The sequence below is a fragment of the Melospiza georgiana genome, chromosome 13 (assembly GCF_028018845.1).
Source record: "Melospiza georgiana isolate bMelGeo1 chromosome 13, bMelGeo1.pri, whole genome shotgun sequence".
NCBI lineage: Eukaryota > Metazoa > Chordata > Aves > Passeriformes > Passerellidae > Melospiza > Melospiza georgiana.
The window spans coordinates 14665074-14692183 of NC_080442.1; the positions used below are offsets into that span (position 1 = coordinate 14665074).

A 27110-nucleotide genomic window follows, 5' to 3' on the forward strand; every position below is an offset into this window, starting at 1 on the left:
ACCCACATGGCACATGTGGGCTGAATGACAAACACTGATGCCATCTAGTGACCACAAAAACCGTGACACGGATATTTTATAAAATCCTGGTGGAAGCCACAAGTGGGGCTGGGAAGGAGGGGAAACGGGGCTGAGGCGTGCTGGGGGTGAAATCGCCTTTTTTCTGCTCTCCCAGCCTGTCTGTTCCCTCATTTCACATCCCATGGAGTGCTTCTGCAGGTGGGCAGGGATCTCTCCTGTGAGGCTTTACAGGAGCAAGGCACAGATTTGCTGAGTGCACTGCTGGATCGTGGAGCACAAACCAGCACCCAGGACAAGGTGACTGCAGGAGGGGTCCTCCTGTGCCATGGGACAGCACAGGCAGAGACCCTGGGGATTAATTTAAGCTGGCAGCATGAGCTGAGACACAGTGGCATTGCTGCAACTTTGAGCTTGGCAGAGATGGGCAGGGGTGGCAGCTCCTGGTGCTGCCCTGACTGCAGTGACCCCTTGTGATGGTGTTCTCAGGGGTCCCAGGATGAGGGAAGAGATGAGAATGTTGACTCCATGTTTCAGAAGGCTTGATTTATTATTTTGTGGTATATATTATATTAAAACTATACTAAAAGAATAGAAGAAAGGATTTAATCAGAAGGCTGGCTAAGAACAGAAAAGGAATGATAACAAAGGTTTGGGACTGACCGAGACAGTCTGGACAGCTGAGCTGTGACTGGCCATTAATTAGAAACAACCACATGAGACCAATCACAGATGCACCTGTTGCATTCCACAGCAGCAGATAATCAATGTTTACATTTTGTTCCTGAGGCTTCTCAGCTTCTCAGGAGGAAAAATCCTAAGGAAAAGATTTTTCATAAAACGTGTCTGTGACAACCCCTCACTGCAGCTCACACAACCTGGCACTTCTTCTCTTTCTACCACCCTCCTTTGTCTCTTGTGCTGCTCCAGGTGAGAGCCTTGAAGGCTTTAATGCCCTGGGTTTGTGTGAGCAGCTGCCTGGGGGCACCTCTGCTTTGTCCCTGGTTATTAATCCAGGCAGGTCCCAGTGCCAGCAGCCTGGAGGAATTAGTTTGCACCCTGCATTTTAAAAATGAAGGTGAAGTTGCTTCTGACCATACCAGTTTATTCTGCTTGGCTAAGCTGTTCTTGGCAGGTGTGGTTTGCCTTGCCTGGGGATGGGAGGGTCTCTGGGAATTTTTCTGCAGCTCTGATAATTTCTCCAGCTCCTGAGAAATGCACAGAGAGGGAGCTTGGGAATTAAAAAGTTTCCAGATAAGGAACTTGAGGGCTGAGACAGCTGTGATGGAGTGCATTATAAATGCACTGAGATGCCAGGCTACACCCCCAGAGAGATCAGGAGAGTGAGCAAAGCGCCCAGATGCAAATAAACTCCTTTGTGGGCCATCTCTGCAGTGCAGTGACACAGGACTGGTGCTGGCACATCCCTGCTGAGGTGCCCCCCTCACCTGGCACAGGGGTCCATCAGCAAGGCCTTCCCCCAGAGGGAACAAATATCTCTTGCTCTGCTCCACACTGCTCAGTCTGTCCCTGCTCCCTTCAGAAAACCATTTACAAGGGTCCTTGGGGGACCTTTTGTTGTTTTTTCCCAAATGTTGTTGTTATCCCAAACGTGAAAGTACCTAATATGTTCTTATTGTCTAATTTACAAATGTTTTGTGTTGTCTTTGCTGCTTCTTTTTCTGGATTATCCTTGTGTCCCCCTGCCTTTCTGCCCTGGATAATTGAGAGCTGGCGCTGTGCCTGTAGCATTCTTGTTTCGGGGCCAAAATGGGAGTGAAAATAAATGCTTCTAAATACTGTATTGAAACAAATAAGTAATTTTCTCATAATAGCTCTTCTCCTGGCGTTACACTGGCAATTTCATGCAGGTTTTTTAGAAGGAACAAGCAGTTGTGAGGGGCTGGAAGATCCACGCAGCATGAATATTTGTCATGTGTGTCTGATGGGAAGAGGGGCTTCACAGATGTGGAAAAATGCTCCCACTTCTGCAAAGGGACTTCATCCAGCAGTCTGTGACAACACTCATTTCATAGATTTGCTGTCCCTAATGTCTGAAAATCCTGTCTACCAGGATTTTAGCTGGAGGTGCCAAAGACAGAGTTGCCCATGAGGGGAAGGCAGGGCTGCTTTACCTGGTGCTGTTGAGTAAGACATCTTTCAGAGCAGCCAGCCGACCAAAACACAGCATATGTCCACACTGTCTCCTCAGCTCCACAGAAATCCTTCAGCATTATCACACCTCCATCTGTTCATTTTCCTGAAGAGATATGGAAAAGCAAAACACATTTAGGGTGCTCTTTTGCTTGGAGCATTCAGCACAGACTGTCCCTATCTATTTGGCATCACTAAGGTAATACCATCTTACAGCAGACAAGCAGAACAACTTGCAATGAATAACCAGAGCCTGGTGCTAATCTTCTCTTTTTCTCTCTCCTTGTAGGGATCCTGTTTACCATGCTGGTATTTGGGCCAGCCTGTGGATTTATCTTGGGCTCCTTCTGTACCAAAATCTATGTGGATGCTGTCTTCATTGACACAAGTAAGGAGAACTGGGTTTGCTTTCAAATCAAATACACTAAATTTTTATCATCGGGACAAAAATGTTGATGCTCACAAGCAGGAAGCTGTGATTCCATCTTCAGAGCCTCTTGCATGTATGAGTGTCACTTTTAGAAGGGTTTTAAGACTGGGATTCTAAAGATTTCAGCTCTGTTCTGATAAGTAACAGATTTTTAATGGTTAAATTTGTTCCCTTCTGTGTTTTTTTCTGAGATGAGTTTTATCCCAGCTCTTAAAGGACACCTTGTAGTGGCACTGTGGCATTGTCATGCCAGGGGAGCTGTGTCCAGAGCACAGTGAAATCTGGGGAGCTTCCACCCTAGGGTGTGGGGAAGCAGCCAGGTTCTGATGGAGGCACACCAGTTAGATCCATGTCCAACACCTTCTGCCCATGGCCCTGGAGGGGATGGATGGACAGCATCAGTCCCACAGCATTATTGCGTTTCTCCAAAGCATTAAATAATTATTACTCACCTTGACTTCACTCGGGTTAAAGCAGATTGTTTGCAAATCGTCCTTTTGCAAATTGTCCTTTGTTCATTTAGATCAAATTCTGCTTTTTTTGGTGCCTGCACTGTGTGTTGTTCCCCATGAGAGGGCAACATGAAACCGGCTGTTCTCTGCCGCTCCCCTGCCCTCTGCTACCCACGGCAAACCTGGTGCTTCATTCCTTTCCCTCAATTGTTCAGGTGCTTTTTCCACAGTTCTCAGCTCCATCGGGTCCCACAGACCCTTATGCAGGGTTTTTTCCTTTAGAGAAGGATGTATTTCAGCCCTGTGATGTTGTAAACTTGTTGTCACAGAACGCATTTGGATGGAGTTGAACCATGCGGGACTCAGAACAGAATTGTGCAAATCTGCAGAATTGTTACTGCCTTTTTTTGATCTCACATGCACATGGCAGCTGAAGAAATGTAAATAACATCAACTGAGAAAGAAGTATCTTTTGGGATGGCTGAGGCATTTGGCTGCATTTTGGTCAAACACCACATGGCCCTTTTTCATTCCTTGGCTTTACCAAAGCCTCGTTTGGCAGAGGAGCTGTTTGAAACCTGTTTGATATTTTACCATTCAGTATCATTTACACTAAAATACGAATGTACAGAAGAAAATATTTTATCTCCCAGTAGGTGAAGCTGTGGAACTCCACACCATAAGGTGCTAAAAATCTCCAAATGGATTTTAAAGCAATTGGACAAGTGTATATATCTGAAAAAAATGAACATGACACCGAATCTAGCTTAGAAAGCCCCCAAGCCACAAGAATAATACATGCTGACTTTATTCTTGTAGGCTTTCTGGGCAGCTGCAGTTGGTTGCCATCAGAAGCAAGATGCTGACCTAGCTAAAAAAAATTAATTTGGTATCTTCTGGCCATTTTTAACATAAGAAATTGCTCAGTATCTGCAGCTCAAAAAGCCCCAGAGAAATACTGAGCCGCAGAGAAGAACTGTGGAACATTACTGCTAAGAAGCCTGGAAGGGCTGTGGGTCAGACACTTTCCCAGGAGGGTGCAGTGCTCCAAACTCCAGCTCCAGCTGGCTTTGGCCACGGTCAGTCCCTCTCATGCAAAAGCTGAGGCACACATGGCCTCTGTTTTTGTAAGGGAAAGAGTTTCCATTTGCAGCTGGATCTGCCTTGGAGTTTGATGTACCATAAGGAGAAGCAGCTCCAGGGGGCTGAGCCTTGTCCTGCTCCCTGTTTTGGGCAGGTGTGGGATGCCACAGGTGGGCAGGGTTTGGGCAGGTTTTGGACAGGCTGCTGCATTGCCCACCACCCAGCTGCTATTTTAGGAGGGGAATATGAAGAAAACTCTGATTTGCCTGACTCTTGACGCTGTTGTGTTCCCAAGAACCTGTAAAAAAATGCACGTCAGGCAGGAGGAAATGACAGCAGAAGAATCCAGTCCCTCCACCACACTATTTTTCAAACTTTATCTGTATTTGAGAGCTACGTGTTATTTTCCCTGAGGAGAAAAGAGTTTCCTTCTGTCTCTGCTTGAGAGACAACTTGATTGCCTCACTTGAGACAGATTTTTCAGAGTGGCAGTAACCAGACAGTCACCATGAACACAGCAGCTTGTTATTCCAGCCATGTGGGCCTGGGTCTCCCCCAGGAATCAGCACTGAGCACCCTTGTGGCTGTGGCAGCAAGGCAACTGTTAGGAAAACAGTTTTTCCTCTCCTGCTGTTTATTTGTATTTCCTCACACTGACTCCAGACCCTTCTTGGGCCTTACCTCTGCTGAGTGATGGCATACAGGACACTCTGGCCTTTTATTTTGCTTTTCTTCCTTTTCTGATTATTTCTATACTTTTCTGAGCCCATTTGATGCTGTGGTGTCCTTCTCACCTGTGCCAGTACGTGTCAGGTGAGCGTGACACAGACTGCATGTATTACAGAATAATTATTGATCAACAATAATCTTTATTAAGAAACCCATTGCTCTTTTATAGACAATTACAATATAGGTGTACTTGATTGGTCTTTTAATTAAAACACCATCACCATTGGCTGATTCGGAAACCACACTTTGGTAAACAAATCTCCATAACTCATGTTCACAACATCAGGTGTAGCAAGTGGAGGTAAGAACTGTTTTTCATTCTTTTCTCTGATCTTGACTGGTTTTTTAATTAAAACACCATCACCATTGGCTGATTCGGAAACCACCCTTTGGTAAACAAATCTCTATAACTATAGAAAAACTTGACAGCTGGCCTGCAAGCAAAGCTGAGTTAATAGAAGAAGTAACAATTGATGATTTTCGAGTGTATCCATAGCAAAAAAGAAGACAAAGCCGTCAGCATAAAACAGATTAGAAAAGACACGTGAAAATTTTTGTGAGCTAGACTACGTGCATAAGTAGATGTGTATAGATGCCTTATTAAATTTCTGTAAAACTTTGGCCAATTATATTGACGTTAATTGCTTTGCACCAATGAATATAATAAGTTACTGTGATTAGTTAATGACTTAAGATCACACTCTGTTAAGAATATATAAGCTAGAGAACACACAAAATAAAAAACTTTTTTCTTCTTCGACCCTGATCATGTGTGTATGTCACCTCCAGCGTAACAGTGACACATAACACATTCTACATGTTATGTGTTCACAATATCAGGTGTAGCAAGAGGAGATAAGAATTGTTTCTCATTCTTCTCTCTGATCTTTATTGGTCTTTTAATTAAAACACCATCACCATTGGCTGATTAGGAAACCACCCTTTAGTAAACAAATCTCCATTCCGCATGGCCACAATACCAGGTGTAGCAACTGGCGGTAAGAATTTTTTCTCATTCTTTTCTGTGATCTTGATTGGTCTTTTAATTAAAACACCCTTTGCAAAACAAAGCTCCCTAACGCATTCCACATGTTCACAATATCAGGTGTAGCAAGTGGTGTTAAGAATTTTTTCTCATTCTTTTCTGTGATCTTGATTGGTGTTTTCATTAAAACACCTTTTGGTAAACAAATCTCCATGACGCATTCCACATGGTCACAATATCAGGTGTAGCAAGTGGCGGTAAGAAATTTTTTCTCATTCTTTTCTGTGATCTTGATTGGTCTTTTAACTAAAACACCCTTTGCTAAACGAATCTCCATTCCACATTTGCGCAATATCAGGTGTAGCCAATGGAGGTAAGAATTGTTTCTCATTCTTCTCTCTGATCTTGATTGGTCTTTCAATTAAAACACCATCACCATTGGCTGATTAGGAAACCACCCTTTAGTAAACAAATCTCCATTCCACATGGCCACAATACCAGATGTAGCAACTGGCGGTAAGAATTTTTTCTCATTCTTTTCTGTGATCTTGATTGGTCTTTTAATTAAAGTACCTTTGCAAAACAAAGTTCCATAACGCATTCCACATGTTCACAGTATCAGGTGCAGCAAGTGGAGATAGAATTTTTTCTCATTCTTTTCTCTGAGTTTCTCACAGCTTTTCCCAGCACCATGCCTGGGTAGGTCACCTGTGGCTCTCTGTGCCCAGACAGGAACCAGGCCCCTGACTGGTGTTTCCTCCCCTCACAGGCAAGCTGGACATCACCCCGGACGACCCTCGGTGGATCGGAGCGTGGTGGGGAGGCTTCCTGCTCTGCGGTGCCTTACTCTTCTTCTCGTCGCTGCCCATGTTCGGCTTCCCGCAGGCGCTGGGCCCGCGGCCGGAGCGCGCCGGGGACAGCGAGCAGGCCATGCTGCCCGACAGGGACTGCCAGCGCCACAAGCCCAGCAACGGCGTCCTGCGGCACCCCGCTCGACGGGGACAGCACCACCACCTCCTGCTTCCAGCAGCTGCGAGGTGAGGCGAGACCAGCAGCAGCTCCTCTGCCCCGGCAAACTCACCCCAGAAATCAGCAGCCTCGAGTTTCAGTCCTTAACTTCTATTTCATTATCTCTGGCGTGGCTCGTATCTGAAAGAGAGGCTTCGTTCCACTTGAAAGCTGTGAGGTTTTTTTTGTTTTTAAGCTTAAAAAAAGCTGGGAGTTGTTCAGCGTGGAGAAAAGGAGTCTCGAGTGACCTTTTTTCTCTCTACAGCTCCCTGAAAGGTGGTTGTAGTCAGGTGGGGTTGGGCTCTTTCACCAGGCAGCACTGACAGAACCAGCGGACACAGTCTCAAGCTGTGCCAAGGGAAATATAGGTTGGAAATATATTAGGAAAATATATTTTGATATATAAAAATACAATTTTAATAGATGAAAATATATTCTGAAAATTTTAATTTTTATATATATAAATATATTTTATATATAAAATTTAATTCTTATATAAAATATTTTCTGAATATATGATTTTATATATAAAAATATATTTTTATAAATATATAAAATATATATCTTAAATATATAAAATGTAAATATATATTATATATAATATATATTTAATATATATAAGTATATAGAATAGATCTAAAAATAGAAAATATTTATATATATAAAAATATATTTTTATATATAAAACATATTTCCTAATATATTACAAAAATGTTTTTGACAGAAAGAGTGGTAAAGTTCTGGAATGGTCTACCTGAGGAAGTCATAGAGTCAGCAGCCTTGGATGTGTTCAAAAAAAAGATTGGATGTGGCCCTCAGTGCCATGGTTTAGTTGAGGTGTTTGGGGCATGGGTTGGACTTGATGATCTTAAAGGTCTCTTCCAACCTGGTGATTCTGTGAATTCTGTGAGAAATGCATGATAGTCCTATAGAGTTGCTAAAAAAATATGAACTTTGAAGTTTGTGAACTTCTCTCCAGTGTATTGTCCCACTCCCCTCTGCCTCCCAAAATGGAGAGTGAGCCAGCAAGGGCACTTAAAAGAAATTGGGAGCTCCCAGCAGCTGAACTTCATCTTAGTGCAATCCCAGATACAAAGCAATGAGTGCATTGAGTGCTGGGCATCACCACAGCTCTTAAACTGAAATGGGAACGGGGAGATGCCAGCCCAGAATAGCAGCAAAATGGCAGGGCAGAGCATAATTTGTAGCAAATTAGAGAGAAAACCTCACATCATGTCCTGCAGTGATGGAAATGGAGGTGACTCTAATTAAAGTCAGCTGAGGATCCAGCATTTCGTGGGAGAGTATGGGCAGATATCCTTTCTCTAGGCTGTACTGGAAAATCCTTCATCTGAGAGGGTGTTTCTGTAGCACTGTTGGCTGCTTCCCACTCCCTGTTGCCGTGGCAGAGCAGGTTTCATTACTGCCTGATGCATTTAGATAAATGAGGAGAAAATCACTTACTCCCTGTGCAGTCACCTTAATTGGGAGTTGAACGAAGTGCGGGTGGGAAGGAAAAAGAGACTTTGGGGAAAAATGTGTTGTCTAAATATATAAAAATGCCTTGAATACTAGATGTGGTTGTTCATTAAGGGAAGGTCAAAGATGTGAAATTTTGACTTGATGAGTAAATTCAGAAGAAAGGTAAAGGGATAAATTGTTTGAAACTGAGTAAAATTCATTTCTTCATCGTTTCATCCTTGTTGCAAGGATTTTCTCTTGAATGGGCTTTTCCCATGATATGTCCATATGGATAGTTCTGTGGCTTTTGTTGTGTACACATCAGAGTGGCTGCTTCTGGCCACTGAGCTTTTGAAGTGGGCACTGGAAACGTTTGCAGGTTTTCATATAGAAAAATGAAAGGATATGACGTATCCCTGCTGCATGGAGGGGCAGCAGTTCAGCCTGAGGATGGTGCTGAGCATCTTGCACACAGGGAGGCCATGGGGGGTTCACTGAGCATCTGTTGCTCGTTGAAGTAGAGAAATTAAACTGCCACATCCATATGCTTCAAGTATTGATTACATCAGGAGGCACCACAGGCCTCCACGTTAGCCCTCTCACTGCAGGTAACCCCATTTCAGATCAGTCAGTATTTCAGGAGCCTCTTTGGAGATGGACTTTGAAATAAAATTTACATGGCATCAAATAAGACAAGGAATGACCTTTTTAGTTGTTCCTTTGAGGCTATCACAGATGACACGGTAGCTGACATCTCCTTTCAAATCCCTTGCCACTGTTGTCATAGTCAGAATGTGGTCAAGAGTCATGTTGCTGAAGTGAGGCAAACACACCTCATCTTTCCTGATGAGGTTAAATCTTTCTGTGGGTCTACGTTACTTTGGTGGCAGCTAAATTATCTGTATTCATTTCTTTGTGGCAGATCTTAGTCTCCCTAATTTATTTGTCGATTCTCCTTTGGAGAAAGTTAAGACTGTTCAGGGAGAAAGTTAAGACTGCTTGGAGAAAGTTAAGACTGCTTTTTTCTCGGGTAAAAAAGACTCTTAATTATATACAGAGGTTAAAAATATGTATGTGCATGCATAGTTGTGTCTTCTGTCCTAATATGACCTTGGATTTTGCATGAATTTGTGATGCTGAAGAGAATCCATGGAATCATAAAACGACATGAGTTGGAAGGGACCTTAAAGGTCATCTAGTTCCAGCCCCCCTGCCATGGACAGGGACACCTTTCACTAGGCCAGCTTGTTCAGAGCTCCATCCATTCTGGCCCAGGGATGGGACAAGCACAGATTCTCTGGGCAGCAGCAGAGGATTTACCTGCACAGGGGATTGGGACCAGAGATGCTCCTTGGGGTTTGTTTGGCCACAATTCTGCCTCATTTTTAGCTAGTGGTGTCTCTGCAGCTGGTCCTGGACAGAGCTGTTCCTGCTGTGTGTCCATGCCTGCATGGAGGTGTGGATCATGTGCAAGTGTGGGGAGGAAGAGCTGTTTCTCTGGACTGATTATGCAAACACCCTCTGTATCAACAGCACATCCTTAGAGGATGAACTGCACCTCCTTTTTGGATACTGAAGGAGCTTTATTTTTTTTTTTTTTACATTTTTTTTTTACATTTTTTTTCCAAGCCTTGCAGTGACTGCCACAAGAGAAGGGTCATGGTAGGAGAGGGAGCAGGGCAGTGTCAGCTGGGGACATGCTCTGAGCTGGGTCTAGCTGTCAGCTAGAGACATGGCACGGCTGGCCCGTGGGAGGATGCTCCAGACACCACAAGATCTGCTGGAAGGCAGTGAGATGGAGGGCTGGCTGAGATTCCTTGGCGTTCTCCAGCCTTAGCACACAAAAAAAGCCAGGACTAATATAAAAGGAACATGCTCAAAGTATTGGTCTTTTACATCTCCGTCAAAGTCTTAAGCAGGAGGGAGGGCCCAGCTTTTGGGAAGCCCTGGCATCTCTTCCTGTGGGGTATTTTCATGCCAGGAAAGAAGCAGCCTTAAGAGGAGCTCTAAACTTGAAATGGAAGTGGTGCCTTTGAAGAGCAGGAGGTGAAGAGGCAATCAAAGGCAGTGGAGGCAGCAGGGGGCTCAGCACAGGGGCATGGCAGCGCAGGCAGGAGAGCTTTGGGACAGTCCTGGGAGCTGCTTCCCGTGGCTAAACTGGCACGGGGATGCTGCACCGCTTTGCCTGATTAGTATTTCATTTCAGCAAAGCAAATCCATTTGGGAGCGCAGAGAAGTGAAGGATTAACAGCAGTGGAAGTGTGAATAAACGCTGCCATTGCTCTTTGCTCCAGCCTGGCAGGGTTGTTCCAGCCCTGTGCTCTTGGTGTGGTCTGTGAGAGCGCCTCAGCCATGGGCTGGGCAGCCCCTGCTCTTCTGGGGGGCACAGCTTTGCTTTCCTGCCTCTGCTCTGCCTTGGGCACCTCTCTGCTCCTCGGGCCAGAGAAGATGCTCAGCTCTGTCAGTGCCCTCTGCTCGAGTCTGTCCACACATCTGCCCTCTCACTCGCTGCCTCTGACACACCACCTGCTCTGGGACGTGCTTGGAAATAGTTGATTAAAAACCTTCCCTTTTTTTTTCACGCAGAAATGTCACATCTATCGAATTGAGCGGCCGGTTCTGATGAAATTTGATTTCAGAATGCTTCCCCTCCATGATCTTTAACACCTCTGAAGCACTCTGCCCTAAATGCATCCTGTTTTGCAGTGATTTAAACCAGAAATTCGTTATGTTCTGCCGCTCTGTCTAGCAGGAGAGATTAAAACCCTAAAAGGATTGAAATTGATATGGAATCCTCCAGGTTTGGAAAGGGAAGCTCATTCATGAGGAATTAAAAGAAAACTCACTGTGGAATTAAATGAATTTCAGAACTGCAAATTCCCTAGATTTGGAAACGTTTTGGTCTCTTTCCAGCTTCATTTTCAAGAGTGTAGGAGAGCTGGGACATACAGCTGACAGCTGCCTTGTCTTCTGTTCAGTTCTGTCCTGCTCCGTGTACCAATCTGCTGAATTACCTAGGGAGGGAGCTGCTCTGAATCTGGGATTTCTCTCCCAAAAAGTGCTCACTGGGAGCACAGTGCTGGGCCAGAAGCTCCCAGCTGTGCAGGGAGGACCTGGACCATGGGGTGTCTGTAATCCTCAGTGGGAGTTCAAGGGATTGGGTAGGATTAAAGGCTAACAAGGGTAGTTTTTAATTCCTGGCTTCTCATGACTGATAGGGACAAGCTTTTGGAGAGGGCTCCATCTATACCTTCATTCACAGCTGCAGAGGTGAGGCTTTGACCCAGGTTTAGATTTTAATGCCTTTTTGGATTTGGGTCTTGTCCCCCTGCAAACACTTCAAAGGCTTGCTGAGAAGTCCAAGTCTTAGGTGAGAAGGTGGTGATCATAAAAGGCATCAGGTTCTGTCAGTCTTTGAGTTTTCTTTGGCTTGTGTTTCATGAGGGTGTAGATTTTGTTGTCAGGTTTTTCTCAGCTGTTTCCAAGCCAGCATCTTGTTGTCGGGACCATTAAAAACTTCAGAAAGGCCTTCAGCCTGCACACCTCAGGGCCAAAGCTGAGCAGCAGCTGAAGGCAGGCAGAGCCTGTCTCCAAAAAAATGCTTTTCCATGACTTCTGTGTCACAGGTGAGGGAGGTTTGTGTCCTCCTCTCAAGTAAAGTAAAGGTGGTTCCTTCAGGGAAGATGATGGACTAGAAGGATCTGCTTTCCATCCTTGAAAGCTTTCCATCAAGCTTGCATCTTGTCTGAAAGGCTTTTTTGATTTATGTGTCATGTTTTTCACTCATATCCATTATGATAATATTGCCAAGGCCACGTGGAACTTCAGCATGCTAACCTCACCTGAGATATCTTCAGCAGCTCTTGCCTTACTCCATCTTCTCTTTTACAGAAGCCACCTCTTTCCATAATGTGTTTCATTCTTGCTGTGCTGTTTTCTTCATCCCTTTTTCCTCAAGCCAGGTGGAGATTTTGCCTTTTGCTTTCTCTTGAGACCTGAGGCTTGGGTAGTAGAAAGTCATATTTTGGCTCAGTGCTACATTTTGCCTTTCCCTCACCACTCTGTCCTAGGTGGACTGGGCTGTAAACCTCCCTCTAATTTATTACTTTGCTTTCTGTGTTCCTCATCTTTACTGCAAATTGAAAACATGTCTCTGTAGGGTGCTCCAACCAGAAACAGGGGCCTTGGTGATTGTAATGTTCCAAACAATTCATTTCAAGCACCAACGTGATGATTATAGTTTGTCGTTTCTGGAGAGTAGTTAAACCTCGTGTAATGAGGTTGCCAATTATCCCCGCTACTCCCCGATGTGCAGTGACAAATCAAAGCTACTTGGTGTACATAAGTGTGTGCATTTGTCAAGGCCCTGGCCTGTCATCCACAGAGCACCCACGGAGGGAGACAGGGAGGAGGTTTGGATGCTTTGGAACCGGTGTTGTGTGAGTGGGAAAAGGTGGGAATTCAAGGGATTTGTGGGGGATATTGGAGAGCTTTGGGACATCCACACAGATCCCTCCCAGCCTATGGGTGATCCTGTGACCAGCACTGCACGTGGATGGTCTGAAGAGTTGGGATTAAAGTACTTTTAACTATGTTTCAGCAGTGAAAAGAGGTGTTGTGTTCTCCTCAGTGCATCTTGCCAGGGCGGTGGGAATCGCTTTTCTGGGAATCCTGGAGCGTGTCGAGTCTGTCAGGATGAGGATGGGAAATGAGCTCGTCCTTCTGGGAGTGGGAGGCTCAGTCTGTCTGTGTGCCCTGTCTACTGCACCTTGTGAGTTTTCTCCAAGTAGATTTTTGAGACTCTTTGGACTCCAAAAGACTTTTCCCACTTTGTAAAGGAACTTCATTTGAGCTTTGTAGCTGCAAAGGGCTGCTCCAAAGTGTTCAGGTGACCTTTGGGCCTGTGAAATTGCAGGGTAACATTCGCCATGACACCCTGCTGGGTTGGCTCCAGTGGAGAAGCACCATCCATAGCTCTTGTGTTCCCCAGGGCTTCACTGTCCCCCATCAGGCATTTCCATTCCTACTCCATACCCAGCACCATATGCCAAGCAGCTGGAAGCATGTCACTCTAGTCCATTGAGAGATTTTTAAACTTTGCTGCTGACTTTTTACCTTTTTCCCAGAGGTATTTCACCCCAAGAACTGAGACAGATGAGGCAGCAGCCGGTGTCAAATGATTGATCTTAGCAAATGGCAGTAGCAAGATGAAAGGATATTGAATTCTATAGGGAAACCTCCCTTTATTTCCCTTAGAAGATGAAAGAGAATGAGTTGGCCCTGGCTGAGGAGATAGTGGAGGCTGCCAGACTCTGCTTGAGTTGTCTTTGCACTCTTTGCACTGGGTTTTGTGTCACACATGATGGTACAGAGTTGTAGCAGTCAGTCAGACATTCAGCAGAGGACAGGATCTGTCCTAGAAAACTCACAGGAAGGAGAAGCAATGATCATGGAATCAAGGAATCACAGAAAGATTGGGTGGGAAAGGACTTTAGAGACTTTTATCTTGTTTGACACCTCACCATGGACAGGGACACTTTCCACTATACCAGGTTGCTCACAGCTTCATCCTGCCTGGCCTTGAACACTTCCAGTGGCATCCACAGCTTCTCTGGGCAACCTGTTCCAGTGTCTCACACCCTCACAGTAAAGAATTTCTTCCTTATATCTAATGTAATCCCTCCCTCTTTCAGTTTAAAGCCATTTCTTGTTGTCCTGTCACTACACACCCTTGTCAAAAGTCCCTCTCCAGCTCTCCTGTAGCCCCTTTAGGGGATGAAGTGCTGTGACTTGGAGCCCTGCAGAGCCAGACAAGGCACTTGTGAGGGGTTCCTGTCCTGTGTGAGATGCTGCAATAGCTCTGCATATTTTTCTGTTGTCCAGAAAATGGATTTTGACCTTGGTAGCGCACGATGGTTGGGTGCCAACTTCAGAAATAAATGTCCGTGATCTTTAGCTCCCTCCTGCAAAAGGCAGGCTGTCATCACTATTGTTTGGTGGATAAAGTTAGAGCTAGACCTTAGTGTCTTTAGATTTAAATTGGCACAAAGCTACATCTCAAGGAATCCATTAATCTCGAACAAACTGAACTCCCGAGGCACAACAGTCATTAATACCTTAAATATGGCTTTTCAAGCTCAGTACTGCCAAGTCCACCTTTTCATTTTCTATATTTTTCCTGTCAAGAAGGGAAAATTCTGTAGGTGGCCACCAAAGAACTAAAGGAAGCAGCAGGTGGCTTCTGAAATTTATCCATGTCTGAATTCCCCCATCCCCATTCCTCCCACACAGTATTTTCCCCCCTTTTTTCTTTTCTTTTTTCACTCATTCTGCTAAAAATTGCTATGCCTCTTGCACCTTAATTATGTTCAGTAAATCTTTAGGAAGCAGAAATTTTATACAGCTTGGAAAAATGTTTCTGATTTAAAGAGACCAGAAGCTGTGAAGTGACCTCTTCCAAAAAGGTTAGATCAAACCTAATTATAACCCTTTTTCCCACTGTCCCCAAGAAAGAGCCAAGGGCACCCAAGCAGAGCCTTGACAAAGAGCTGTGCATTCTCTGCTGAGGCCAGTGCAAAAAAATCCCTGAGGGAAAACATAAGCCAGCACCAGAGAAACATCATCTGCCAGCCCCTGGTACACCACAGGGGATCTGGGGGATGGATTTTCAAAATGCAAATGGGGGTCCATTGAGGCTTCACTACACTACTTCAAGGTAATTTTCAAACGTAATGATTTTCACATTTAATTCAGGCAGAAATTAGTCATCAGGTATGGAGACAAAGCAAGGCTATCTTCTGTACTGGGATGCTCTCCTCTTCAAGCTGTGTTATCTCTACAATAATTAAAATGCTCGCTGGAGTAGAAAACGTGCAATCTGATTCATTAGACAGATTTCCCTTTGTAGGGTAACTCTTGTTTGCCTATGAGAAATTGAGATGGGCTTGGAGGAGAGAGGGCTCTAGACAATGATGATTTGGAAGGGGAGAGCCAAGGGGTCATGAAAGCAGAGCCACATGTGTGTGTCTCACACAGTGAACAGCTCAGCACGTCCTCTTGCACCCTCTTAAGGATGGCAAGGTCTGCATGGAAGGCTGGAGAAGCTTTAGGTTGTGGGAACACACAGCCTGTCCCAGGCAGGAGGACCCTTGTGCCATGGGTATCCATGGCCTAGGCTAAGCCTGAGAGTTTCAGCTTGCTGAAAACACTTACATGTGCTGCAAGAAGGTGACCATCAGTGAGTGAGCCAGTTTGGAATAGGAAAGTGAATCAAATCTGGATTGGCAGGAGAAGGAAAGGCCAGATGTGAGCTGGGTTAGTTTGTGTCTGAAAGCTTGCAAGGATTTATGCTGAATACAGCACTGATGGCACCTGTCAGCTGGCTCAGCTTTGTTCATAGGGAGCAGGTACAGAAAGGAGAAGGGGAAGAAAGAGCACACCCAGTTTTGATTGACTTCCCTATGGGGAAAACAGGAAGCAATGTTGGAAATTTTTCTCATTCTTCCAGTTTTCTATAAGAGTAAATAATCACTGATTATTTCTTTTTGCACCTCTTGGTTCTTGAATCTTTAAGTGGCACTGTTTGGGTGTTTCACTTTGTTCTGGCGTTCCCACATTTCAAGCAGCTTGTCTGTGCAGAACAGGAAATTACTCCTGATGTGAAATGAGTGTACCCTACAGAAGAGGAGAGAGGCACCTCCAGCACCTCAAGTCTACACAAAAACACCTCTGTCACAGACATATTTTATGAAAAATCATTTTGCTAGGATTTTTTCTCCTGAGAAGCTGAGGGAAAGAAAAACTATCATTATCTGCTGCTGTAGAATGCAACAGGTGGATCTTTGATTGGTCCATGTTGGTTGTTTCTAATTAATGGCCAATCACAGTCCAGATGTCTCGAACTCTCTGAGAGTCACCAGATTTTGTTATCATTCCATTTTCCCTTCTATTCCTTGCAAGCTTTCTGATTAAATCCTTTCTTCTATTCTTTTAGTATAGTTTCAATATAATATATATATCATAAAATAATAAATCAGTCTTCTGAAACATGGAGTCAACATTCTCGTCTCTTCCCCCGTCCTGGGACCCCTGTGTGTCACCACAATTGGTGACGAAAACTCCACATCCCTCTCCATTTTTCCTCTCTTGCAGTGATCCCCAAAGTGACCAAGCACCTGCTGTCCAACCCCGTGTTCACCTGCATCATCCTGGCAGCCTGCATGGAGATCGCCGTGGTGGCCGGCTTCGCCGCCTTCCTGGGCAAGTACCTGGAGCAGCAGTTCAACCTCACCACCTCCTCTGCCAACCAGCTCCTGGGTGAGTAACCACGGGGACACCGAACCTCCGAAGGGATTTAGGAGTGTTCAGTGTGGCTGGTAACTGCTGCTGGTTAGGCTGCCCAAAAAGTGACGTGTTTGAGATGTGTCTGTGAGTGGAAGCGTTGGCCTTCAGCTGTACTATGGCTGCAGGGCCCAAAGCAGGCCTCCAGCATCCTTTCTCCACTGCATCCTGCTGCCATCACTTCCCCTGGGAGGCTGTATGGGACAGCCAGGATGGGAGAGTCTGTGAGAGCCTTGGAAGCAGCAGAAATGGGCTGTCTGGTTGCCCAAGACTGCACTGTCTCATGGTTGTCTTGGTTCATGGGTATCTCTGGTTCTGTCTTGCTTGTCTCATGGTTCCGGTGCCCCACAGTTCTGCAGCCCATCTCAGTCTGGTTAGGAAGCCCAGTGTCTCCTGTTAGTCACTACAGCTTTCCCCTTGGCCTGGAAATGACAAGATTGCAATGAGCACTTCAAGTACCTGAGTTAGTGCAGCTTGGTCGTCTTTCAAATGTCCCTTCTCTCTGACCATGCCATGCTGCTGTGATTTCACATTCTACATTCCTCAGTGTTCATTTGTTCCCTGTCAGGACACTGGTGGCAGAATATTCATTTATTTGCTGCTGCTGCTCATCCCAGGCAGGCCCAGCCATTTGTTTATGACAGCCCTCCTCTCAGCAGCACCCAATTAAGATATCTGCAAGTTGATCTTGGATGATCTGTGGCCACAGCCTGCCAGATGGGCAGCTGGCAGTGATCTGTCAAAAATGGGACATCAGGAAATGGGTGGATCTTCATATCACTAACAAGGAGTTTGCAAGCTGCTCTCCTGACAGTTGTTTATTTCCCTGTTAAACTCATTGATGTCTTCTGGTTTTGGCCTGGATTTCCAAAAGAAACAATCCCCTGCAGTCAGCCTTGCCTCCCCCCGCAACCCAGGAATTTGCTAGTGAATTTTAATATGATTTGACAGAAGGCCAGAGGTCTCAAAGTTGTTAGGCAATTCCATCTTTCCTGAAAATTAAAGGCTTGGCAAAGGAAAGTAACTTCACTCTTGACGCAGTGGGAGAAGGGAAAAAGCAAAGAGGAGATCACCCGTGAGCCAGAGCACATCCTGCTCCTGACCTGACAGGGGGAAAGGAGACTCAGATACCTCCATGTTTCTCACAGCAACTTGTTTAAACAAAGTTGTAATCAGATTTCTCACATGGTGTTTAAGAGAGTCTAGGAATGCCAGGACTGGGATTCTCTCCTAAGCACAGTTCAGGCAGTGAGATCTGCAGTGTAACTGGCAGCAAAGGGATAAAAGCAATCCAAAACAAGCATAGTGTGGTAATTTCTGTCTGTGCTGGAAAGGGAGTCACTTCTGGCAGTGATTTTGCATTTCACAGTTAAAGAAAATTCTTTTAGGGAGATTTCGTATTTTCAAATGCTGCTCCTGCCTAGTCTCTGAAGATCACACTCCTGTGAGCTGCACCAGCAGGGCTCATCCAAAGCCTCCAGACACCTCAGAAAATTCCTGACTTTATTTGCTGCTGCTTAGGTCAGGCTGGGCCAAGCTCAGCAAGCCTGGCATTGCCTCCAGCCTGGATGAGAACTGGCAGAAGGTCCTGGTTCCTCCATGCAAGGCAGCATGCCTGTTTGCATCTGTTCCTTTTTTTGGGCAGCCCCAGCTTGGTGCTACTCCAGCAGTTGGGCATTGCAAGGTTTCCTCATGCCAGTGCACAGCTCTGGCTGCTGGAGAGTTCTTGGCCTTGCTAACTGCTTTTTCCTCTTGCAGGGATGACAGCAATCCCGTGTGCATGTCTGGGCATATTCCTGGGTGGCCTCCTGGTGAAGAAGCTCAGCCTGTCTGCTCTGGGAGCCATCAGGATGGCCATGCTGGTGAACCTGGTGTCCACAGCTTGCTACGTGTCCTTCCTGTTCCTGGGCTGTGACACAGGACCTGTGGCAGGGGTTACTGTTCCCTATGGAAACAAGTGAGTGGACAGAGAGTTTCAGGGAGCTCTACCAGCATAAATCCATGTTAGCATCCTCAACAGGCAGTGCAGACAGCCACAGAGCAAGCACAGAGTGTGGTGTGGGCTCCTAGTCTGGCATGTTTCCATGCCACTCACCACTGAGAGACCTGAGCACCTGCAGATGACAACTAAAATCTGAAATTCAGTCAAACTGAATCCAAAGGCGCCAGACCTGAGTCTGTACCCACAGGCACCTCTGTAGCATTGGGTCTGGTTTGTCCTGGCAGTAAGGGACATGCACTGCTCTGTACATTGATTTCAGTGCCTGAGGGGAATTTGTTGAACTAGGTTTTAGATGCCTGGAAATACAGATATGGTGAAGAGAGAGTGTTTTTGGCTGCAGGCCCATTTTAATGTGAGAAGTGAGGCCCACATAACCCTGTTTTGTCCTGCACTCACAGGCCTTGGAGAGAGTTATGTGGTATTTTCATCCTGAGTGCTCCTGTATGCAGTGGCAGCTCTTTAGATGACAACATCAGCCTGTCAGCTCCTTGCAGAAAAGCACAGAGCAATCTCCACAGCATCTCTCAGTGTTTCCTTGAGGCTTCTTGTTGAGGTAACAGGGCAGCCAAGACTTGCATTAGATTCTCTCTTGCAGGGGAGATAGTGGCCATGACATTTCAGTCTCCAAGGAGAGGCTGTAGCCTGGATTTCTTAGAGCTGGAACCCAGCTAGCCTGGCCACTGCTTTTTTAAATGTGTGTGCCTTAACTATCCCCCTCAAAGGCATCTTTGTGAGGCAACAGTGTGGCTGATACCACTAATTTCTTTCTCTCTTTGTCTTACAGCTCAACTCCAACCTCATCTCTGGACCCATATTCCCCGTGCAATAACAACTGTGAATGCCAAACTGATTCCTTCACTCCAGTGTGTGGGGCAGACGGGGTCACATACTTATCTGCCTGCTTTGCTGGCTGCAGCAGCACGGTGAGTGGCCTTTCCTGGGGACCTCTCACCTGTAGGAACAGTTCTGGGAGCTCAAGTGGATGAGGTTCCTGCGTGTCTGGTGGGGTAGCTCACCCACAGCCAGTGGCTGCACCCCCAAAAGCTGAGCTCTCAGTTCTGGTGGGGCTGAGCCCCTGTTGTTGTTCACTCTGTTCCATAAATGCCCACTCTGTGCAGGGTCACTCGTTGGAGCAGGATGGGATCTCACAACCCCCCGCCCTGGTTTTCCTCCTCAGCAGGGAAGCAAGGAACGTAATGAGAGATCTGCATATGGCAGAACACATCCTCTGCAGGAGATCCCTAGCCCAGAAGGGAGAGCTGAGGAACCTGCTCCTCTTTTATCCTGTTATTCCTCATCTCCCCTCTTCTCCACCTGCCCATGTTTGCCCTGCCCAACCCTTTCAGTCTTTTTCCTCTTGCTCTTTCCCTCAATCTGGTTCCTAGACAGTGGTGAGCAGTTGCTGGTTTTATTCACCCTTGTTTAAGCTTTCCTTTAACTCTGCTTGCTTATTTCTCTTTCCTTGCTTTGCTCTGAGGCAGCAGCAAGAGCAGTTGTCAGGGGAGCAGAGTTTCCATCCAAAGACATTCTGTATTTTTCAGTTCTCTCTAAGAGTTTTTTTCCCTTAGAAAAGTCATAAAGACCAAACTATCTCAGTATAAAGGAGATGTGGGGAATTTTTAACAATATCTTAAAAACCAGCTTTTTCATTTTTTGCTGCTGAAATGTTAATGTCTTCTGGGTTACACTAAAAATGAGTGCTCCTGTGGGTGGGGACTGGTGGGATTCCTGCATCCTTGCTCACTGCCTGAGGCTGTGTGGAGTCTGTGGGAGGTCAGCCTGGTCACAGGCACTGTTTGTGCCTACACATCAGTGCTCACCATGTGCAATTATCCCCCCAAGGCTTCATCCTTTCTCTCTGAGGAGATACCAGGCATCCCTTTGACACACCACAGCTTTGAGCTTTCAGCAGCCCTACAAGGATCCACATCAATGTGAAGGTGTTACCTCCCTGCCCTCTTCTTCCTCCTCCTCCTCCTCCCCCCAATAAGCCAACACCTGAGATGGCAGCAGGACGATTTTAAGAGGAAACCAGCTTGTTTCAGGCACACAGAATCGTGTCTCACCAGCTCACCAAGCCTTCAGCAGGTGTTCAGCTGGTGGTGGTGTGTGGCTGGAGCATGGCAGAGATCTGTGCAGTGCAGGGCAAAGCTCTGGCTCCTCTGGAAGGAGCATGGTAATGAAAATTCAGCTCTGCCCCTTCAGTCTGCAGCTGCCTGACCTTGTGCTCTGCAAGAACAAGCCTCTCAGCAAAAAACTCACTCTCCCTCATGCTCTCTCTTACTCACTCCTTCTCATTTTGCCTTTTTGTTGTCATCCTTGGGGTTCTTCTCATCTCTTTGTTTTGTGGGGGTTTTTTGCAGTAACATTTTGAACACAAATTGGTGAAGCAATAGCACCTGCTGGGAAGGGCATTATCAAGAATTATGGACCAGTTTGGCCATGCAATGGCCTTGAGGCAAAGCCAAATTGCCAAACCAAGTTTTAAACCCATAATCCAGGTAATGACCTGTCTGGAGGGTCTTGTGAATGTTATGTGCTTGTGATGAGGCAAGGGTTGCTTTTTACTGGGACATAAAATTCTCTGAATGCTTTATTTAACTTTACTACATTTTACCTTTCTGACTGCTTCTCTTCACTTTTCCTCTGTGAACAATTTCTAAAAGCAATGTGTAGCTCAGGTATTTCTATCTTTTTCACTCCTTCTCTCTTACTGAGCTGATTTCAGAGGTGCATTTGTCCAAAAAGCCATAGGAATATCAGTGCTGGTAGGCAGAGCTCTGGCACCCCAAGGACTTTTCTTTCCAGCCATTCCTGGGAGTGACCCTTGCATACTACACGTTGGGTTGTGCATCCTGTTTGTTTGATGCCACTGACTCTCTCAGCATTTTGGCTGGAGACACATGAATTCCAGCCTGGAGTTACTGTGCTGGCACCTCACATTGAGATACCAGCCTGTCCCTTCCCTGTCAAAGCCAGAGCTTAAAAAATGAGTAATTAAAAACATGGGTAATTTGCATGGATAATCACAGCAAAGTCAGGATGCTGTTAAAGGTGTAAACTCTGCATCTATGTGCACATAAATCTGGGTGTGGAGGTTGGTGGGCAGCAGAAGGTTCTGATAACAAGTGGTTGGATGCAGTGGGGTTGCAGACAAGGAGATCTACAGAAGTTTGGCACTGGTAGCAAAAAATTTCCTCTCCACAGGACAAAGTCATAACTCCATCTTTGATGTTTCCCTGTTTGATGTCTGTGAGTTGCATACTGTGTCAGTAATAAAAGATCAAAGATCTGCCAGGTAAGGATGAGGTGCAGTGCTAAGCAAGCTGAGGTGGTTGCTACAAACCACTCACACTGCTTCGGGCCAGCACCTTGAAGCAAAGTGGTCAAAAAAGCAGATTGAGGGGCAAATTTTCAGGCAGTGAAGGTAGAATCTGCCTTGTGCTTTGTAAAAAAATTGCACCAGTGGGAGGACAGTGTGCCCCATCACTGCCCAAAACAGGTACTTTCTGTCCCTTGAAGAGATCCCAAGGGAAATAAATACCCAATTCTGCATGTTTGCTGTGATGGGAATTTTGCCCAAGGGTTATTCAGTGCAGGTATATAGTTTTCCAGACTTACATGGAGTTTGATCCACAGGGCCTTGTCCATGCTGGTGGCTGGCAATGCACTGCAGTAAGAGCCAGGAGCTAAAAATTCCCGTTGTCTGTGCAAACACCACCTCAGTGGTGCTAATTGTCACCATTCTGGAGCCTTCGGGTGTCAGCTTCTAACTCACAGCACAGGAATTTGTTATTTTAATTACTGCTTGCCAGCAGAAAGGCACCTGCATGTCTGCTCCAGCTCTCCTAGAGTGCTGCACCACAGTCTCTCTTGTCCTCTGTGCAGTTAATTGGAAAAAAAATGATTTGACTCCTGTGCAGGAGAAAGAGATTGGTGTCAGAAAGGTTGGAGTGGTATCCCTGCTGATCCTTATCTTTGGAGGCAGTGAACCACAAAGTGTGCTTTTGTATGGTCCTAAGGGGACCCCTTTGGCAGGAAAGCAAAGGAATTTCTGCTTGCACATGGTAGGGGAGAAGGGGAGGAGATTGAGCTGCTTTTCAATATGTTATATTTTATGACGTTGCTCCTCATCCAGACATGTGACTGCAAACCCAGCGGGCCTGTGAAGACAAGCCATGAATCATTAATGACTGTTTCTTTCTGTGTTCGTTAAGGGATTTCTTGGTAGTATTGTGTGCCTTAATTGCACTGACATCCCCCACTCAGAAATTCAGGAGGGCGAGTTGGAAAATAAGGGGGAAAAAAAAAATCCTTAAATCTGTGACTGGCAAACAAAGCTTCTTTTCACATCCTGCACTTGCTGGAGAGATCAAAGCAAAATGCAGTCATTCCACCCTCCTTCTGATCACATATTGATAAAGTTTATCTTGCTTGACTTGAGCTTTTAGCGCAACACAAATCCCTCTGAACCAGATGTCATTTATTAGCCCTGGAGTGCACTGAGGTCCAGCAGCCTCCCTGCTGCCAGGCTGTGGTGGTTCAGCTCTGGGTGAGCTGCAGCACCCATCGTGGGTGGCTCCTGCCCAGGGTTTGAGGTGCTGCAAGCAGTCCCCAAACCTGCAGCTGAGAGCAGGGCTGCAGATATACCTGCATTTAATGTGCTCCAGTTTAATTGCAGCAGCCAAGAGGACGGAGGTAAATAAGAAAGTAATTAGAACCATAATGGGGGGAATCTTCCTTGTCACAGAGACACAGATTGTTTCTTTATTCTCCTCCAAAGAGGTAGAACTGGGTAATAATTCTGTCACCGTGACATTTATGGGAGAGACTTGAAAGGAGCAGAAGAAAAGAAACAAGCCAAGGGACAGCTTTCCCTTGCTGGCAGCATGCATCAGCTCTGATGCTCCTGAAACTCTTTCCAAATCCCCCTCCAACAAGCACTTAGGAGTTATTTAATTGACCATTAGAGGATTAGGTATTGCTGCTGACAAGCCCTGTTACAAAGGGCAGTGCTGGGATCAGAGCTCTCCCCTCTCCTGACTCCTTGTGCTCCTCTGCAGAACCTCAGTGGCTGCTCGTGCCTCACCTCGGTCCCTCCCGAAAACGCCACCGTGGTTCCTGGCAAGTGCCCCAGCCCTGGGTGTGAAGAGGCCTTCCTGACATTCCTGTGTGTGATGTGTGTCTGCAGCATGATCGGGGCCATGGCGCAGACACCGTCCGTCATCATCCTCATCAGGTGAGGCTTTGGTCATCATCCTCATCAGGTGAGGCTTTGGTCATCATCCTCATCAGGGCTTTGGTCATCATCCTCATCAGGTGAGGCTTTTGTCATCATCTTCATCAGGTGGGGCTTTGGTCACCTTCCTCATCATGTGGGGCTTCATTCACCATCCTCATCAGGTGGGGCTTTGGTTATCATCCTCATCAGGTGGGCCATCACTCATCATCCTCATCAGGTGGTACTTTGGTCACCATCTTCATCAGGTGGGCATCAGTCATTATCACCAAGTTGGGCCATCAGTCACCATCCTCATCAGATGGCGCTGCTCTTGGCATGGGATCATGGCTGGAGGGACCCTAGGGCACAGGGAGGAGCTGAGGGTCCCACAGAGCTCCTGGCCTCTGCCTTTTACACCAAGCTCACTGTCCCCAGACCCGTGACTTTGAACTGAACCTCCATTCAAGCCATTTTCTCTCTAAGCTATTTTTTTTTCACTTGTTAGTGCCTGGTTTAGCCAGGCATGGCCCCAGTTCAGGGCCTGCAGTATGGAGCTGCTGGAGAGAAAACAGAAACTACTCAAGCTCTCCTTTGGTGGAGAGAGTGAGGTGGGACTGGGCCCCCAAAAGGACAAGATTCCTGCAGGCATGTTGCAGAGAATGGTGGCAGGGTTGTTCTTCTGGGACTAACATGGAAATACAGATGTGCAGTTTCCAATCCAGCTAGTAAGAAGGTTACAGCTGCATTGGGAGAGGGGCAGAATTGCCACCCCATGTTCTCAGCATGTAATGACTTAGAGAGAGGCTTAGGCTCACCTTTTGAGATCATCTGGACACCACAGAAACCACAGAAAAATTTAAAGCTAGCTTTGGTGAGTACCTCCCTGACTGGAGTTTAACTTCTCTCACCCTGGACCAAGTCCAAGAACATAAGGAACTTGGAAGTCTGAAGGACATGTCTGAGTTAAGCCAATGTGAATAGGTGGGCAAAAGTAGCTTATTCAAATAACTGACCTTGTGTTATTTCCAGACATATGAAACACTTCACCTTATGATATACATAGATATCTAAGCACACATTTATCCAAAATTACTTAGCTGTCCAATCTGTCACTTACTGAGACTAATAACCAGAGGCATAAATAGCAGATCCATTCTGCTGCCTGGAAAATTCCAATAAAATTCAATCAATAAGGTCTGTATTAGAAACACACTCTTGAGTGGATTTTGGACAGAACAGCTCTGTGAGGGCATGTCTCCCTGCAGGATACAAAATGAGATATTCCACCTACTAGTTCATTTCTCTCTTTGCATCTCCGGTAGCTAAAGGGAAATCAAATTTCCTCATGATAAATATTGTGACAAAAGCAATTTAGAGTTTGAAGAGTTCTTTGTTCAAGGAAGCTGCCAGCACCTTTAGGATACAACATGGAGACATCTTAGTGTTGCCTTCAAATGAGATAAGCCAGGAAGAAGAATACCAGGGAATAAGAAAAGCAAAGGGAAGATGAAACATACTCAGTTCGGAGCTGTAGGAAATAAACAATTCACACATCCAGATTTGTAACTTCACTCAGAATCACCGATAGCTGACAAAATGTACCAAATGTACAGCAGAGAGCTCTGAGCCAGGTAGCACCTCATGCTCTCTTGCAACTGCCATCTTCCATTACTTAAAGAAAGTTGTGGCATATGAATGTGTCCTTGGTGTCCAGAGCAGTGACAAGTGACACTGGCAGCTCCCATGGTTATTTAAAAATGGACTCAGTGTCTACAAATTAAATGTCTTGTCTTAGCAAGTCATTTGGTCACTGCTGTAGTCAGTGAGAAAAGGAGATGTCTCCAAGTGGCAATTCTTACTCCAGCCTAAGGTATGGGGATTGACTTTGGTCTTAAATATAGAAAAGTGGATGGAAGGATACCACCACCAGTTAAAAGCCCACTGTGAATATTCCATGTGATAATCTATTTTTTCATTAAAACAAACTTTTAATGCTCTGTTTCCTTCATTTCTCACCCAACTACAGAATCCTATTTGAGCCAACCCATTAACCATTGGAACATTTTTCCAAGGTCATATAATTCCTGGCATAAAGGCTTTGGATATAAAGTGTGAGGGTCTGCCTGGAAACTGCTGAAATTCATCCCTAGGTCACAGGCTTCACACAGAAGTCATGGTGTGATATTACATGGCCCATGAATGTGTGAGAGGAGGGCAGATGATCAGAAGGATCTTCTCCTAACTTAAAAGCTGTCTTAAAAACTGGTTCTGTTTTATCAGTTTTTGGCTGGTGCTCCTCCAGTGTATTTATACAGAGAACCACCCCTGCCATGAGTGTTTTTTTAAAGCACCTTTGAAGGATAACTCTTAATGCAGCAGTGGTTGTGTTCATAGCAGAAAGCACTGCAAACTGCATGAAAACTGGTGTTGAGCACTTCCTCTCTGAATCACCAAGCTGACTGAACCTTTTGGTCCACCCTTCTCCCTCCCTCTCTTGTTCCCAGTAGTCTGGGGAGTTTCAGAACCAAAAGTTTTCTCTCCCTCCAGTCCTCAACATCTGCAGCCTTGAAAATTTGATGGGAAGCTTATAAACATCCGATGTCAACATTAGCTGTTGTTATTAATGACTTGGCTAATTCCTGAGCCTATCACCAATGCAATTACTTTTGGGGCTGTAGGCAGTTCAGGAGAAGGCAGAAGAAAAGCTCCACTAATGACTTTTTGAAGAGGTGCTGGTGGCATCCTGGCTGACAGCACAGAATGGCCACAGGGTGTGTTAATCAAAGCAGAACAACAGGAATTGATTTCTCTCTCCCTCCTCCCTGCAGGACTGTGAGCCCTGAACTCAAGTCTTACGCTCTGGGGGTGCTTTTCCTGCTGCTCCGGTTGCTTGGTAGGTACAAAAGTTGTGTGTCCTTCTCTCCCACCCTTTGTTCCTTCTTGGAACACTCCATTTTTAACATGCAGAAGTTGGTTTCTACTCTGTTGCAGAAGTTGATTTCTAGTCTCTGATTTCTACTCTGTAGTGCTGTCCTTGTCGTGAGAGGGGTCTGGCACACAGGTGTCCAAGCCCTCTCCATGAGGGATGTCAACCAAGGTTCCTGAAGCACTTTTCCTGCCATTTGTGTTGTGCTGATATTTTTTTCCAGAACAATTTCTCCCCGTGTCGTGAGAGGGGTCTGGCACACTGGGGTCCCTCTCCATGAGGGATGTCACACCGAGGCTCC

General features: G+C 45.8%; 1 protein-coding gene across 1 annotated transcript in view; it reads left to right on the forward strand.

Annotated features, from left to right (window-relative positions):
- Positions 1 to 27110, forward strand: part of SLCO3A1 (solute carrier organic anion transporter family member 3A1) — a 135714-nt gene that overhangs the window by 100293 nt on the left and 8311 nt on the right. Inside the window, 8 exon segments of the mRNA XM_058033618.1 lie at positions 2462 to 2560; positions 6621 to 6838; positions 6840 to 6888; positions 16472 to 16636; positions 18419 to 18617; positions 19447 to 19585; positions 23726 to 23901; positions 26712 to 26776. Coding sequence (XP_057889601.1) covers positions 2462 to 2560; positions 6621 to 6838; positions 6840 to 6888; positions 16472 to 16636; positions 18419 to 18617; positions 19447 to 19585; positions 23726 to 23901; positions 26712 to 26776 — 1110 coding nt within the window.